The sequence below is a fragment of the Theobroma cacao genome, chromosome 1 (assembly GCF_000208745.1).
Source record: "Theobroma cacao cultivar B97-61/B2 chromosome 1, Criollo_cocoa_genome_V2, whole genome shotgun sequence".
NCBI lineage: Eukaryota > Viridiplantae > Streptophyta > Magnoliopsida > Malvales > Malvaceae > Theobroma > Theobroma cacao.
This window is the reverse complement of record NC_030850.1, coordinates 3,402,468-3,418,784: the sequence shown is the minus strand read 5'-3', so window position 1 is coordinate 3,418,784 and position 16,317 is coordinate 3,402,468. Positions and strand designations below refer to the sequence as shown.

Below are 16,317 nucleotides of genomic sequence, written 5' to 3'. Positions count from 1 at the left end.
TATATCTTATGCCAAAACATATCAGAACAGTAAATTGGGGAAGACAAACGGAAATATCAGGACTCGCAAACTCATGGTCTTCTTCAAGTGACAGAGCTATACTGATGGTTAGCCTTTAGCACCAATTCCATTGAGTGAGTCATTTCCTTTTTTTCTACATTATTTTTCCAACTATATTTGAATTTAATTCTTTTTTGCAATGAAATAATTACTCGGGTGTTGTTGGTCCTTTTGCTCAAAGTCAACTAGATACACAAGCTACGAGTTTGAATTATTTCATAAGTTTTCTTTTTGTAATTTATCTCATAACGCTGCCAGTAGAGCAACTTTGGTTTTATTTTCTCACATAGAGCTTTCTTTTATAAGGACTTTCGTTGAAGAAGAGAGAGAGAGAGAGAGAGAGAGTTAAACATTATGGAAGAGAAGAATTTTTCATTTGGGTTGGACAATGACCATTCCTTTATTGAATTTGTCTCATCAGAACATGCAAAGATTTTGGCTGCCATGAGTCTTTTGAGGGCCCCCTGCCACATTCTCTCTCTTTTCTCACATTAAAACTCTAAAAATCAATGCACTGCATCAATCAATAATGATCATATATGCATATATATGTCCTTCCAATTGAATCCATCAAGATGGAGAATGTAACAGTACTATAAAGGTGTTATATATGTCCTTACAATTGAATCCATCAAGATGGAGAATGTAACAGTACTACAAAGGTGTTTAGTTAATTTAGAAGATTTTTTTTTTTGAATTGGGAAAAAGGAATTCGAATTCTGTTGTTTATGTTTCTAAGTATAGAGATTATGTACATATATCAATAAATAAATCAAATGTTTGGATGTAAAAGAAATCCATATGGTTGGCAGAAAAGGCAAAAAGGAAAAAGAATGAAGAAAAAAGAGAGAACAAAAGACCTGCATAAAAATGATTTCTTCATGATATGAGAAAGTGATAATGTCATATGGCCCGTGAGTGAGTGAGCCAAAGCTTAACTGCCTTCAATCCCCACTCCTAATTACATGACAAAATCCCAACTCCCACATATAGACAATATCCTGGCCGGCAATCCTCACATGCCACCAAAATCCAACAGAAGAAGCAGCCCACCCTCCCTCTTTCTTTCCTTTATATTACCTCTCTAACTCTCTCTCTCTTTTTCTGTCTGTCCATCTCTCTTTCTTAGATTATAGTAGCAATAGGGAAAGAAAAGGCAGAAAAGAGGAGAATTCAGAATAGGGGGATTAGACCCTTTTGTTGCCACGAAAAAGGTTGTTTTGAATCAGTGTTTTTCTGTTTGCCTCATTGCATCCCCTATCTTTAGCAACTGAAAAGGCTGATCTGTTGTTGCAAGAAGGGTCTCTTTTGCCGAATTTGACTTCAACCAAGCTTTTTTGGGATGAGAGTTTACTCCTCTTTGAACCGTCGCTTTTAGTTTCTTTTGTTGGAAGAAAATAAAATCCCTCATAAAAGCTGAACTGTCAATTTTCTGTGATTCATTTGCAGAATTCCCCCAAACCGTATTATAACTCGGTGGTGTTCACTCTTTCACCATTACTGTGTGGATCGTTTCCCTATGATAAGGTACCCACTATTAGTCTGGTCTTTTTCTATCTTTCTGCTCTCTTCTGATTTCTGATTCCTATTTGTTGCTACTATTTTTATTTTCCTTTGCCCTACTCTCAATTTGGTTCTCTCTCTCTCTCTCTCTCTCTCTCTCTTCCTCTCCATGATGCAATTCACTGAAACCCCACCACAACCCTTGCACCAAATTACTCCATTTTCAATTCCCACAATGAACAAAAACCAAATCCACCGGGCCCGTCCATGGCCTGGATTCCCTACCTCAAAGGGTTTAGGTAGCTTTGGTGATGCCAATTGCATGGAACAACTTTTAGTCCATTGCGCAAACGCAATAGAAAGCAATGATGCCACTCTAGCGCAGCAGATTCTTTGGGTTCTAAACAACATTGCACCACCCGATGGTGACTCTAACCAGCGCTTGACCTGTGCTTTCCTTCGAGCTCTTATTGTCCGAGCAGCCAAAAGTGGCACTTGCAAAATGCTTGCAGCAATGGCAAATGCTCATTGCAACCTTTCTATCGACATCCACACTTTCTCTGTCATCGAGCTAGCTAGCTTTGTGGACTTAACCCCATGGCATCGGTTCGGTTTCACCGCAGCAAACGCAGCAATACTAGAAGCTGTTGAAGGGTATTCTGTAATTCACATAGTTGATTTAAGCTTGACACATTGCATGCAAATCCCTACATTGATTGATGCCATAGCTAACAGGCTCGAGGGACCCCCATTACTGAAACTCACAGTTGCGGGTGGTGCCACTGAAGATATCCCGCCAATGCTTGATCTTTCTTATGAAGAGTTAGGCTCCAAGTTGGTTAACTTCGCTAGGTCACGCAATGTAATGTTGGAATTCAGAGTGGTTGCTTCAACTTATGCTGATGGATTCTCCTCTTTGATCGAGCAGCTTCGCGTGCAACATTTAGTATATGCAGAAAGTGGTGAGGCTCTAGTTATAAACTGTCACATGATGCTTCACTATATACCAGAGGAAACATTGTCTCCTCTTCCGAATGCAAATTCAAATCTTTACTCTTTCGAACCATCTTCCACTTCATCTTTTCGAACCATGTTTCTCAAGGCGCTACGCGGACTAGACCCAACAGTTGTTGTTCTAGTAGACGAGGATGCGGATTTGACATCTAATAATTTGGTATGCAGATTAAGGTCTGCATTCAATTATCTATGGATACCATATGACACTGTGGATACGTTTCTTCCACAAGGAAGCAAGCAGAGGCAGTGGTATGAAGCTGATATTTGTTGGAAGATAGAGAATGTGATAGCTCACGAAGGCCTGCAGAGGGTTGACAGGCTTGAACCAAAGAGCCGGTGGGTGCAGCGGATGCGAAATGCCAATTTTCGCGGGCTTAGTTTTGGTGAAGACGCGGTTTCAGAAGTGAAAACCATGCTTGATGAGCATGCAGCTGGATGGGGATTCAAGAAAGAAGAAGACGATCTTGTGCTTACTTGGAAAGGACATAATGTTGTATTCGCTACTGCTTGGGTGCCTGCTTGATGCTTTTCCTTCACAAGTTTATATTAATCTAATCAATTTTTTTCTTGTATTAGTCTCTAATTTGCTATCATTTAACTAGAAAGTAGCAGTCTTTCTGAATAGTGTGTGGGAGCTAATATGTCTGTTAGAGGGTTCTTTTCAAATTGTTAATTTTTTCCTTTTATATATATATTCTCTCATGTACTATAACTTTCTTTGGTGTAATAACCTTAATTAACATCAGTCTTCCCTGCCACAACCATACACCATTCAGCAGCAGTTTTGCCAAATGTCTCCCCAAGCTGTTCCATTATTTGTATCCTCGCCTGAGAAAATTCCATTAGCTTCTATGACAATGTGCACAACCAGTTCCATCTTGGTAACGAAGCATATATATATATATTCAAGTTGTGAATGATGTCTCTTTGAATGATAGCATTGTCCTTAACTTGTGTCCATGTTAGTTATGAGATATTGGAGATGAGTTCCTTCCACCTTAAAATCACAAAATCGCTGCACTGCAAAAGGAAATCACTTTATTCGTTGGAGACCTAGGAGCAAATTAAATTAGTCATCCTGCATAAATCCTTGTCCTTCTTTATTTGTTCTATACAGTCACTTTCTTGTCCTTTGAATCCTGTGTTCATTCATGCTTGTAAATCTTTAATGCGATCTGTCTTGCACTAACATTTTCTGTTCCCACGTAAAACGCAACATGTTCCTCCGGTCCAAGCTATATATGCAGTAGAGGATCACAGCTGGAGCCGAAGATTGCGTCTGTCTGGTTGTAATCTGCAAGCAATGGTCCCAACATAAAGGTTATTGGGCTGTCTGGCCCAGCTTCCTCTATTCCTTCTCTCTTTTTGGTGCCATCTTTTCCTTCGTTCTTTCAGTAGACTAATATTAAAATAAGCTCTCAAATTTCATTAGAAAATGATAATAAATTCTCAAGTTTTTATTGCATGAAATTAATATTATGGAATTTTATTTTATTCATAATAAAAACATTGACGTTATCAAATATTCTATATTCTATCATAATCTTCTTGGTTGGCTAATGTAATCTATAAAAACTGCTTACCTAGATTATTTGGATGAGCTGGACGACAAATGCTTGATAAAATACTATTTTAATATAATTACAATAAAATAAAAGTTCATAGTTTTAATTTCATATAATAAAAGTGTCATATGAAATTTGATCATAAGAAATTGTTTGATTAGTCACGAAAAATAAATGCGTGCAAGTGTTATTTATTTTACTCATACCATTTACCAAATACAAATGTTTGAACCAAAATCTTAAAAATTTGATCATAAAACTAATAGTAACTACTACTATAATTTACTTTAAAATATTTTAATGTACTGTACTCCTTTGTCTCGCAACTAGTGTTTGAATTTTATTTTATTTTATTTTTAGTTAATTTGTTTCCAAATTTGATCATTTTTATTTATAATTTATTGTTAATTAAAATTTTGAAAATTAATTCTAATATTTGACATTAGTAACACTGATAAATGACGAGAATACAAATATAGGCCTCAATCACATACCCGACCCGCTAACAGCCTCATGTCATCTTGGACCTTATCATTGATGTCTTTCTCTGACCAAATACTAAATAAAAATTTTGCTTTTCTTTTTCCTTTTTTTTTTTTTTTCTTATTTCCCGGAAACAGCATAAAAGATGCAAGGCTTTTTTGGGAGGTACACGATTTTGGTGGGCGGTAAGACTGAAACCAAAACAAAATCTAAAGTATGCAAAAACTCAAACGTTGATTGGACAAGAACCCAACACACAACAGACGAAAGCTAACTACATTGCTTAGAAGTGTACACTTGTTTAAAAAACACACGTGTCCTTTGACCTTGATGACTCCCGCAAAGAAGCTTCGAAAAAAAAACCAAGTCTTGCTTGCTCCTTGCCCTAATCTCTTTTCTCTGTACTTCCGAATGGAATAATATTGATTGATTTTTTTTTCTGTAAATTCAGTTAAATTCAACGGAATTCAGTTACGCAATTGGTTAATTCAGGTGGGTTTTGGTTTGTTTCTGTTTTAGGTTTTCTTTTTTTGTCTTTTACTTTTACATTTTCACTGTCTGATTTTGTTTTGTTGGGTTCAATGAATAAAGCTGGAATTTTTAGTGTGTGTGATTAGTTCATGTTTTGTTTTAAGTTGTTCTTATGTTGGGTTCTTTTTTGTTTTCTTGGTAAATGTTGAGATTGGTAGGCTTAAGTATTGTGGATTTGTGGGTCTGGGGTTCTCTTTGATTTGTGGTTTTTGATTGATTTAGTAGTTAAATGAAGTTAATTTATGGTTTAGTGTAGTTTTTCTATCTGGGTTTTGTAGATTTTGTTTGAATTTATTAACTTTGGGTGATTTCACTAGGAACTGTTTGACTTTGATCACCGTGTTGACTTGCTATGTTAATGATGACATTAGGGTTTTTGGTTATTTTGATTGAGAATTAAGTTGATTTTTTTTGGATATTGATTCTTCTTTTATATGCATAGGCGGAAATGCCGGGTGGTTGGCATTTTTCTCGAGTAGATACTTTAGAGCTGAAATCTCAAATTGAAAGAAAGATTGGGCGTGTAAAAGCAGAGAAATACTTCAATCTGCTCACTAGATTTTTGAGTCTGAAGATTAACAAACCTGAGTTTGATAGACTCTGCATTGGTACCATAGGGAGAGAAAATGTTCGTCTTCATAATCATTTTCTCAGATCAATTATTAGAAATGCTTCACTTTCAAAGACTCCTCCATCAAGAGAGAACAAGTTGGAAGGATCTTTAAGCGTTAAAGTGGCAAATGGGTATCAAAGAAGTAATCTTCAGTCACTTTGCAAAGACTTTCCTCAATCCCCTCGCAAGGGCAGGACTCCAAATCTTCGTGATCGCAAGTTCAAGGACCGCCCAAGTCCTTTAGGGCCTCATGGAAAGAACCATAGTACTGCTTGTGAAGATGCAGTTCCTAAAATTCAAGAACAGCAGAGTGCTACTGAGTTGCTTTCTTTGTGTAGCAGACCACCTGGCTCTGTGGAGGACGGAGAGGAGGTTGATCAAGCTGCAGAAAGTCCAAGCATTCACAGTAGGAGTCCTGTTAGAGCTCCACTTGGCATCTCTTTGAATGCTAAAGGTATGCGAAAAGTACCTTGGAATGGATTGGCATCTGCTGCTGAGACTTGTCATTCCAGAGGTGAACTACCTGATAGCAGTTCTTTGAGGAAGAGGTTGGAACAGAAGCTGGAGATGGAGGGATTAAACATCTCAGTAGATTGTGCCAATTTGTTGAACGATAGCCTTGATGTTTTCTTGAAGAGATTGATAAAACCCTGTTTGGAATTGGCTGGGTCAAGGTCTGGACAGAAACTTCTTGACCAAGGTCATAATTGGTCCATGGCCTCTTTAAATGGAATGCGGCCTGTGAGATATGCACAAAAGCAAAATGGGTCCATTTCTGCATCAATGTTAGACTTTCGAGTTGCGATGGAGCTAAATCCCCTGATTCTTGGCGTAGACTGGCCAACGCAACTTGAAAAAGTCTCCCTGCTTGCTTCAGAAGAGTGAACCGAAACCGATTGGCCCCATGATTTGGGTTGGAGCTGGTTCCAGCCAGAGCAATTTTGAGTTATTTCAATTATAAAGTCGACTCTAACATTGATCTTGATCATACCATTTTTATAGAAGAGATGAAGTAAATAAGTAGAAATGCTACAGGAGTTTTGGATCAAGCTGATTAGATTGTATATAGGTCAATGGCTCTGATTTATCCTGGAGGTGTGACATCTTAACTGGTGAAATCCAACTATAATGACTCTTTGTAAGAATCTACCTGTTACAAATAGGTTAGCAACTATCTCCACCTGATATCTATAGTTTTCTGTTGTTTCAGTGATCACTGTTTTTATAATAATGAAGTGTATCTTTGAGTTTTCAGCCCACTATTGTTGTATTTTTCATGTGAGCTTTAATCATATATATTTTTCCTTTGATGCGGTCAATTATTTCTTGTGTTTATGTATCCTTCTGTGTGTTTGTGTACTGGCTTGCCACCATAAACTAATTTACTATAGTAGCGTTTTGATGCTACATGGCAATAAAATTCTTTTATTCCTTCTATATGGAGATCAGGGCATTTGATTGCAAAATCTGTTCATTTAAATGGAGCTGTATATCCTTACATGAGATTGGATGCTTTTCAGTTATTTTATTTCCTTCTCCTTGGCCCTTTATCCACAACTTTTTTCAATCAGTAAGTGTGAAAAACTGTCACTCTTACCTTGCGAGATCAGCCCCGTTTTCTAATTCATGGCATTTGATGGCACAATTCAAATCTTTTGTCTTTGCTGGGTTTCTTAGTTAGGTTGTTTGGGCACATAGACCAAACAATAGAGAACATTGTTTCATAGAAGCCATTTGTTTTATAATTTTGCACATGTAAAAAGAAAAAAATGGTTAAGGAGGTGGAATTTTGTCTGGATGAATTTTAGGCTGATGTCTCGAACAAAGTGGTCTAATGGTACTTGTTTCTGTGATTCATTCATGCACATCTTGTGTCTAGCTCTGCCTTTCTTATATTTCCCTCACTGTTTGCTTTTCTATTCTTGGACTGGTGGGCGTGAAAAGTCACAACCAGTGCATATAATAGGCATTTCTTATCAATCAGTAATATAAAAAGTCACTACCAGTGTCTATAATGGTGCATACATTTGACACGGTTCACAAATATGGTGACAATATTACTTCTCAGAGTTACGAGGGTGACTTGATATAGAATATGAGAATGCCTAATGTTGAATGGCATGATACGAGGGGGATTTGTTACTACTGTAAATAAAATGGTTCAACTTGTTCTGATTTCAAATTATTATGAAACTTCTGACTTTAGTTTTACAAATAAAATGAATGGAGCCATAGTCTCTTACCTTCTCTCAGAATCATAATATATGTCATAAGAAAGTTTTTGTGCTTACAAAGAACCCTGGCATTTGCTGGAGGACCTCTCGTTGAAGGTGTGCCATGTCCCTCATTCTTCTCAGAGAATCCATTTACTAACGTCTTCAGTGATGGCATGGTTTGGGGTGCCTTTCTGTGTTGTCCAGGAACTTCGTTTTGAGAGCATTGCTTGATTTTTTTTTCCAGCCAGAGAAATGCTAGTTCACTGAGCCTAACCGAGTACCACAAGTGTTCCCTGCTCATTTTTATTCTGGGGATGTGCACTGCTCTGTATTTGTTGGTCAGACAACGGGTTTTAAATATCAATCCAACATATTAGTAAACTGCACTTCTAACTCAAAGTGAGCCTATTTTTATATATGTAATTAGGTTTAAGGGATGATACAGATTATTTTTTTCTAGCTGGTTTCACTACAGTTACTTGATTGCAAATATTATATTCACTTTCCCATCCATGGAAAGTGCAAGGAGCAGATATCCCTTCTTGCTTCTTAGATCTTTTCCTTGAGAATCCTCCATGCTATTTGATGTACATCAACAATGCTCTAAGATGTGGCATGCTCTGTTTGGATAGTGGGATAATGATCTATGGATTTTGCTGAATTTCTAGTGAGTTTGACTGTCTTACCTTTTCTTTCAAAACTTTATATTAAGGAAACAAACTTATTTCAATTGTTGGACAACTGGAGAAAGGTATGCGTTGGAAATTCTGGAAATCACGCCATTGTAATGAGTAATCTGAAGAAAACGGCACTACTTTCTATTAAACAGAAGACATTGTCACATCTTTTAGATGTGAAAGGTTCGTGTTCCCTTAAGAACAAGAGTCTTGTTGGTTCTCTTGCATTATCATTTTTCTTATGACATTCTTTGATTGAGATTGATTAGGAAACATGTAGTGTTCATTAAATATTTGGCATTCATCCTTGGATACTGAATTTAATATTTCTAAGCCTTTTTAATGATTTTGTTTGTAGTTTTTTTGATAAGCTAATGATTTTGTTCATATAAAGGCTTGTGTGCAACAATACATGAATTGGGATGTCATTGACAATTATTTGGACAACAATTCCGTTGAAATACAGAGAGGATTGACAGATACAGGATATCTTTTCCCTCCCTTACCCTCACCGTATAGCCTTCTGGATAGTTTACTGAACCTGCAAGAGTTGGGGATAATCCGTAGATGCATGGGATCAGATACGGAGAAATTTCTTACCAATGATTGTCTGTTCGTGCTGCAGTAGTGATGCTGAAAAACGAAGTGTACGAAGCGAAGCAAATGTTGAAATGATCAAAATTTAGATAAGACTGCAATGGTTTGATCTAATAATCTATTTAATATTGTTAACATTAATCAGTAACTTAATGAACAGTTGCAGTGAGCTGGAAGATCTGGCAATCGAAGAAACTGATGTGGAGAGCGGACCAATGATGGCTTTTCTGGAGTCTTTTCTTTTAATTTTAGGTAAGTACTTGTTTGGATCATAAATGCTCCTTCAAGAAAAGTCTTGAACATCACTCCCTTTGCTTTGTAACAGTTTAGGCCATTTTGAATGTGTTTTAGTATTCTGCATTATCATTGTCTGCTACAGTAGACATCAGCACTAGTGAGTGTTAGTGCGCTCTCAAGACAAAAACATTAAGTGGCTGGACATCATCGCAACTGTAAGTTCGCAGGTGTCACATTGTAAGATAAAAGAAAGTTCAGTGGATGAGAAGCTGATGAAAAATCTGTCCGGACATTCTTGTACACAACTGTGGTGTGCGCATCGTCAAACCATGAGAAGATGGGCGAGATATAATGTCGTGATTCTTGATGGAACTTGTTCATTCATATGTTCAAAACCCGTGCTGATTAAGTGATGACCAAAAGGCCTATGCATGACAGATGAGTGAGACCAGCAGTAACATGGACATGCTAGAAAATGACTTTAAGTCCCCAGCAACAGCAACTTTTGGTGCAGAGACCAGCAACAGCAGTTTTATATAGGTTGGACCCTGTTTACTGTCAGGTCTCTGAGTCTTTCTTTAATTTTAAACCATGAAAAATTATAACGAATATCATAGGTCCACGTGAGTTCCATTGGTTGTGGGGGTTGAGATTACAAAGTGGGAGGAAGCCAGAAAGGAGCAAGGAAGAGGAATATAAGGAACATTATCCTTTGGCAAAGTAAAATATAATGACAGGTAAAAATATGCAATCACAGATTTGTATGCTTGCAACTTGAAGCCAATCATTTGTCGCGGGCATCCCAGATGGGGTTCACACCTGCCCTGATAACACATGCAAAGATACCAGTCTTCATGAAATAAGGAAAGACGAAAGGTTAGGACAAATTATTGAAGCCACGCCAGATCTGGTCGGCAACAATGTTTTTGATTGAGTTTCAATTGTTATTAGTTCTCCAAAATCTTCTCTAGTTTTTTAACCTTTTTTTTTTCACATAATATTCTATTATTTAAGATATTCAGAACATTTACTTCTAGCTAAAGTGTGTTCTTTGCAGTGTCTACAAACCACTCAAAAGAGATCCAAACCACTCAAAAGAGATCCATTTGGAGATCAAAGGGGGCTGCCAGCCTTATAAAACAATACAATAAGTTGGCTATTTATTTGCCTTTTTCCTCTTCTGGCTCGGCTTCAGTCGCAGAAATGGTCGGAATTCCACCCCTAAAGAGTCAAGAAAAGTTGACAGTGACATCAGAACTCAACGTTCATTTTTACATAAAATAACGGCTCAAACGATATTTGCTGTCCCTCTGTCACTTTTATTTGTTTGACTTTTATGATCCAATCCAATCTCCCTTGCCCATGTAATAACTAAAAAAAAACACCCTTCTCTAACTTATTACAACACCAAGAAATCTCACAAGAAACTAAATAAAACATGTTCCAGAACCTCTGTCAAGAACCTTTGAGGAACTTCCTCAGTTAAAGGCAGCGCAATTTCTACGTATGTTCCCGTTCTTCCCAGTCTTGACACCTACCCGGCCCAGCTTCGTAATGGCAGTAACAAAGGCTTGCTGAAAAGCCTGCGAGTTGGTGGCCCAGGCGTTCACAGTAGGCTTAGACCTTTGGTCCGTGAATAGAACCTGGTCTGAGGTGAACATACCCTTGCCTTGCTGCAGGTTCTGGTAGTAGACATTGTCAAATTTCGTGGGTGTGTTTGGGTCCATGTTGATTGCTATCCTGGGGTCTACATTCCTGGGGCACATTTGTTGAAGTTGGGAAGCATAGGCCCGGTTGAGTGTTGGGTCCACTGGGTTTTGACGGCTGAAATTGTTTATTCTGTTGGCAAACTTGCTGCAATGTGAGAATCCGACGGTGTGTGCCGCTGCAAAATGTAACAAACAAAGGCCCTTTAGCGTCAATCCATATTTTTTAATACCAAATAAAATCCCATGCCTATGTTCGAAATGCAGACATTCACGTCACAATCATACACTTAGTACTATCTCAACGTCCATATGCTTCATGATTTAACGTCCAATTTTAGACCAACTGGTCGAAGTACCCCCTTCTAATAATTACATTTGAAAAGTTTTAAGACACACTCATTCTTATTTTATTGGTTTTCATAATATTTGTAACTAATGCCAGCTAATAGACGATGTAAAATAAAATCAGATTTATTCACAAGGGGCATAGTGCCCTGTCAGCTGGGACCCCTTTTTTTAATTCTACAGGACCCGCAAGAGAGAAACCTTGTCAGGCTGTGATTGGAGAGTAGTCAGGGAGGTAGTACCTGAAAGAGCAATCATATCCGCTTGGTTGAGTCCATGTGCTGCAAACAGAGAATTGAGCTGATTCAAGTTGAAAAATGGTTGAGGCAGCTTTCCATTTACACTAGCAGCTGTGGAGCTTAAGCCATCCAATCTCCCCAATTCAACAGCATAAGACGGTCCACCTGCCTGCATTATCATGACATGTACTAATTTTATTAGAAATATGACAAGCCATTTCTTCTTTGGATTGAATATACATGTATGTATTATGTTGATGAGAAGCATAATGGTATCCAAAGAACAAAAAAATGTGGGGTGAAAGGAAAGGGGACAAACCAGAGCAATAGCATCTCGGGTTGCCATGGCCAAGATGTCAGCACAAGAGACCTTGTTTCTGCAGCTTGGAACTGCATCAACTGCTTCTTTGGCTTTGATGACAGTGTCAAATCCATCTCCTGCTAATGACAGGTTATCAGGGTGATCCTTTTCGGCTGTGTTGCCACCGGAGGATGTAATGATAACCGAAGCATCACAACCCTGTTAGTGAATCCAAAAAAGAAACAATAGTTCACTCAAACATGAAAGGTTAATAAAAATAATCAACATGGACAAAAGGTATTCTTCATATTGTGCAAACCTGAACAACGCAATCATGGAAGAAGAGACGGATAGTTGCAGGAACTGTGACAAAAGTTTGGCTGAACTTCTTCGCTACTGCACCTCTAACAATATTTTCTACATTTGGGCAAATATTAGCATAGTAATTCCGTTTTAGTTGAGCAGATGCTGTATCAGGAAGCAAACAGAAACAAAGAGAAAGTGACAGCACAACTGCAAGATTAATGACCTGACCCATTTGATCAGAAATTGAGTAAATGGCAGTACACAAAAAATAAGAGAGGATGTGAAGAGTTTTTATAGAGAGGAAGGTTTGGAAAGGTTAAAGAAAAGATAAAAAGCATAGCAGGAAGTTTCTAAGTGCTCGTGAGCCAGTTGGGTGAGAATCTTTTTAACAGTAAATAGTCATTTAATAATAGGGAGAGAGGAGAGCCAAGTTTGAAAGAGACGTTTGTTGTTTCTGTTTGGCTGTGTCAATGGCCGCCTTCGTCCCGTTCCCAAACTGCTCTCCTCGGTGCCCAGACACTTGTATTTAGACTATACTAACTTCGAATCCCCCCAAAACGTGGTCCAGGAAGGAGACACCTAGAAAAGAGAGAGAGAGGGGTGGGGGGGCTGGAAATGGAATCAACTAAAATTCGTATATTGCACGTTACGGCTAAGTTTCTGTGTGCTTCAAAGACTTGAAATAGTAAACATTCCGACCCAAACAACCACTGCTTGCTTTTGGAGATCTCTTTCTTTACTCTTTCTTTTGCTTTTAAATTGTATTAGGCTTGGGAGATCTGATCATATTATTGCAGTGTTATGAAACTATTAGTCAAATAGACAGTGCGATCATGGTTACATTAGAAATAAATTTAACAAAAAGTTCATTAGTTCTGTACCAGGAAGGGCCGAACCTAAATTGTGGGCCATGCCCTTATAAAGCAATCATAATATTATTAGACTAATCAAGCCTTCGTGAAAATGGCCCCATCTAGCAGTTGATTCTTCCTTGCTAATGTGCCGAGTTTATATATATATATATACACAGGCAATGCTTGAAAAAGTGACACAAGGGGAAAATAATAAGAGATCCTCAATCATGTAAAAGTTCTTAATTTTTTTTAATATATTGTTAAATTGCCATTCATTATTTTGAACTTTTCTCTATTGGATTTGTTAATTGATTGGTACTGCTTACTATTTTTGTGATTGCATCTTCCATCATTGTCTTTAATTTAATATTATCTTTGCCATCATGTTTATATATTCGAGATTTTGCCGCTTGTTGCCCAGTTAGAACTAGTCATAGTCATGGGTGCTACAAATTGTACGAATGCTCTGAGACAAGCCAAGCAAAGAAAAAACTTTTACGACATCGGTGTTTAGGGTGAAATTAGTCCCTTTTTATTTATAATAAAAAATAAATAAAAATAAAGAGTAATTTTTTTTAAATTAATATATTAAATTTAATCAATAAAAAAAAATTATAATAGATAATAATTTTATATATAACATATAAATAAAAAAAATACTTACTGTAATTTTTAAAAAAGTTAAAATCGATGATATTTTTCATATTCAAATTATCAATTATTGACTTTATATTGACAAGGCAAGTAAATTTTTTTCAACAAAAATAATTAAATTATCTATAAAAAATTCATCATTTATTTTATTTTAAAATCTTATTTTTATAATTTTTATTACTAAAAAAACTCTCTCGTAATTATAATAGAAATCGAAAAAGTAAAAGCAAAGAGTGGTAATTTATTAATTTTTTTATTTCTGTTAATTTTTGACATAATTGAGAAAGTATCTTTATACCTTCAAAACTTTAATGATAAAATATATCAAGTTCGTAATATCTCAATTATAACCTCAAAAGAAATTTTATTGTTTTATGAAATCTTGAAAATTAAAACGCTTTACTAAATATTGTAAATATTATAAATATTAAATGATTCATAATTGTTAAAATAAAAAGATAAAACTTAAATTAAGATAAAATTGAATAAGATTTGTAAATTATTTTATTATTATTATTATTTATATTAATTATAATAAAAAAAATTATTTTGAAGGGACTAAAATAAAAAATTTTAAAAATTATGAAAGAGTCATTGAAATATATNTATTTAATTATTTAAATAATAATAAAAATATTTATAATTTTTGGGGCACAACGCTCCGCCGCTCCCGGTGCTGATCCTGAAGCAAGTTTTCTCAATAATTGAAGCAACGTGGGCAAAGGCATTTTCACTTCTCCACGCACATTTTTTGCTGCAACACAACAAGACAAGAAAGGGAGAGGGTCAGAGGGCCTACATCTTTCTCCGTATTTGGCTGTTATATCATAATTTCCAGACTAATCCTGGCCCAGAGATTTTAATGGAATTTGGATATGTTTGAAAAAGGGTTGTAGTTGAAATATGACGGCTACAATTGGTCGCTCGTCTACGTAACCTTTCTTTTCTTACTTTCCTTTAAAAGATTCTCTTTCCTCCTCCTTGGCCTAAAACATGTTTATAGCTTTATCCAGGCAGCCCTTTGTTAGGTGTCACGTTCTTTTCTGATGCAGGGCTAGTTGTTGCTGGAAAATTGAGGAAATTTTAAGCTCCCATAAACAAAAAACAAAATGGTTTTGGGGTTGAAAAAGATTAGAAAATGAAGCAGAATTCAGTATCTTACACTTAAAACTTTCGATTTTGGATCTTGAGCTAGCACCAACCTTTCTGATATGCAACCTTTACTTGCATATGTATATATATATAAAAGGAAAGTTCCCTTTTTTTCTTCTTCTTTTTCTTTTCCACCATGTCAACCACAAATACAACCAGAATATAAACATAATAGATTAAAAAGAGGGAGAGGGGTACATATGAGTTTTGCATCAGTTTGTTTATATGAATTGTATGGAAGAAATATAAACTAAGAGACGACAGAAACAAATCAAAGGCCAATTGTAGCTAAAACTATAATCGGAATTTCCTAGTTCCTATCTCTTCCTTTGGCGTTTTTTGTATTGGTAAACATCAAATTAATGAGATTATAATATTTTATTTTTGTTCTGGAGCCACATGACATTCTATATATTATCCTTTAATCATATTATATTATTTTATCACTGATATTATGAAAAATGCGGTCATACAGCCCCAAAATGTGATTATTTTTTAGGACAAACGTGGGTCAGAATAGTTTTGCTCGACAATCACATGCATTATGTACTATAGGATAAAAGGATTTGAGCTGGCAAATAATTTTTGTCAATATACCAAGTTAGACACGCATCAAGTAATGATTGAATGAGGAAAAAATTTGCCTCCTCTAGTTACGAGTTGAGAAGATTAGTCAAAAAACTTGGCATTGTCCAGGCAATTGTTCAAACTGCACGTTATAAAGACAGGATGTATCAGCTTATAGATGACTGGTGCAATCTCTCTTTCTTTTTTTTTTCCACTTCAATTTAATGTCTAGACTCGAATCCAAAACCTTAACGAAAATGGTGTCATGAACCCACAAAGGATTGTTGGATAGTGGTCAGTTGAATTTGAACCGGAAGCATCCAACATGGCCTTTGTTTTTTTTGCCGTAATCCTAATTAAAGGTCTGATCTGTATCACTCACATGTTATAGTACTTCAGTTTGAAAGAAAAAGAAAAACTTTCTTTCAACAAGGTGTGACGATGAGCTGAATGATTAGAAGAGTTGGCTGGTTCTGGTTGGTTCAAGGTTTCCTATCAACTATTTTTTTTTCTGAGGAAAATTGCAATCAGAAATGTCAATTTTTCATTAGGAAATGTATGACTGGCTACGTAAGGTGATTTAACTACTATGAATAGTTGAATACACAGCTGGGGAGCAATTACTGATGAGTTGAAAGGCAATTTCAGCCGTCAGCCTGTTGTATAATGACAATTAAGCGAATATCTGATT

The 16,317-nt window shown here is 36.3% G+C and overlaps 3 protein-coding genes across 3 annotated transcripts; 2 read left to right on the top strand and 1 right to left on the bottom strand.

Moving 5' to 3' along the window:
• On the top strand, positions 861-3,155 carry LOC18611261 (scarecrow-like protein 32). The gene has a single exon (XM_007047421.2). It carries the CDS (start codon positions 1,733-1,735, stop codon positions 3,101-3,103), a length of 1,371 nt encoding a protein of 456 aa, XP_007047483.1. The 5' UTR covers positions 861-1,732; the 3' UTR covers positions 3,104-3,155.
• LOC18611260 lies at positions 4,830-7,091 on the top strand. Its single transcript, XM_007047420.2, has 2 exons — positions 4,830-5,120; positions 5,602-7,091. Exon 2 carries the CDS (start codon positions 5,608-5,610, stop codon positions 6,655-6,657), a length of 1,050 nt encoding a protein of 349 aa, XP_007047482.2. The 5' UTR covers positions 4,830-5,120; positions 5,602-5,607; the 3' UTR covers positions 6,658-7,091.
• Positions 10,577-12,777, bottom strand: LOC18611259 (peroxidase 73). The gene is made up of 4 exons (XM_018113818.1): positions 12,413-12,777; positions 12,112-12,312; positions 11,796-11,961; positions 10,577-11,384 (listed from the first exon to the last, which is right to left on the bottom strand). Exons 1-4 carry the CDS (start codon positions 12,629-12,631, stop codon positions 10,978-10,980), a joined length of 993 nt encoding a protein of 330 aa, XP_017969307.1. The 5' UTR covers positions 12,632-12,777; the 3' UTR covers positions 10,577-10,977.

Coding starts and splice junctions, on each gene's coding strand:
- LOC18611260 (XM_007047420.2), top strand. CDS start 5,608: ATGCCGGGTGGTTGGCATTTTTCTCGAGTAGATACTTTAGAGCTGAAA.
- LOC18611259 (XM_018113818.1), bottom strand. CDS start 12,631: ATGGGTCAGGTCATTAATCTTGCAGTTGTGCTGTCACTTTCTCTTTGT. Junction 11,962..12,111: donor CCCGAGATGCTATTGCTCTG/GTTTGTCCCCTT, acceptor ATGATAATGCAG/GCAGGTGGACCGTCTTATGC. Junction 11,385..11,795: donor GGATATGATTGCTCTTTCAG/GTACTACCTCCC, acceptor TACATTTTGCAG/CGGCACACACCGTCGGATTC.
- LOC18611261 (XM_007047421.2), top strand. CDS start 1,733: ATGATGCAATTCACTGAAACCCCACCACAACCCTTGCACCAAATTACT.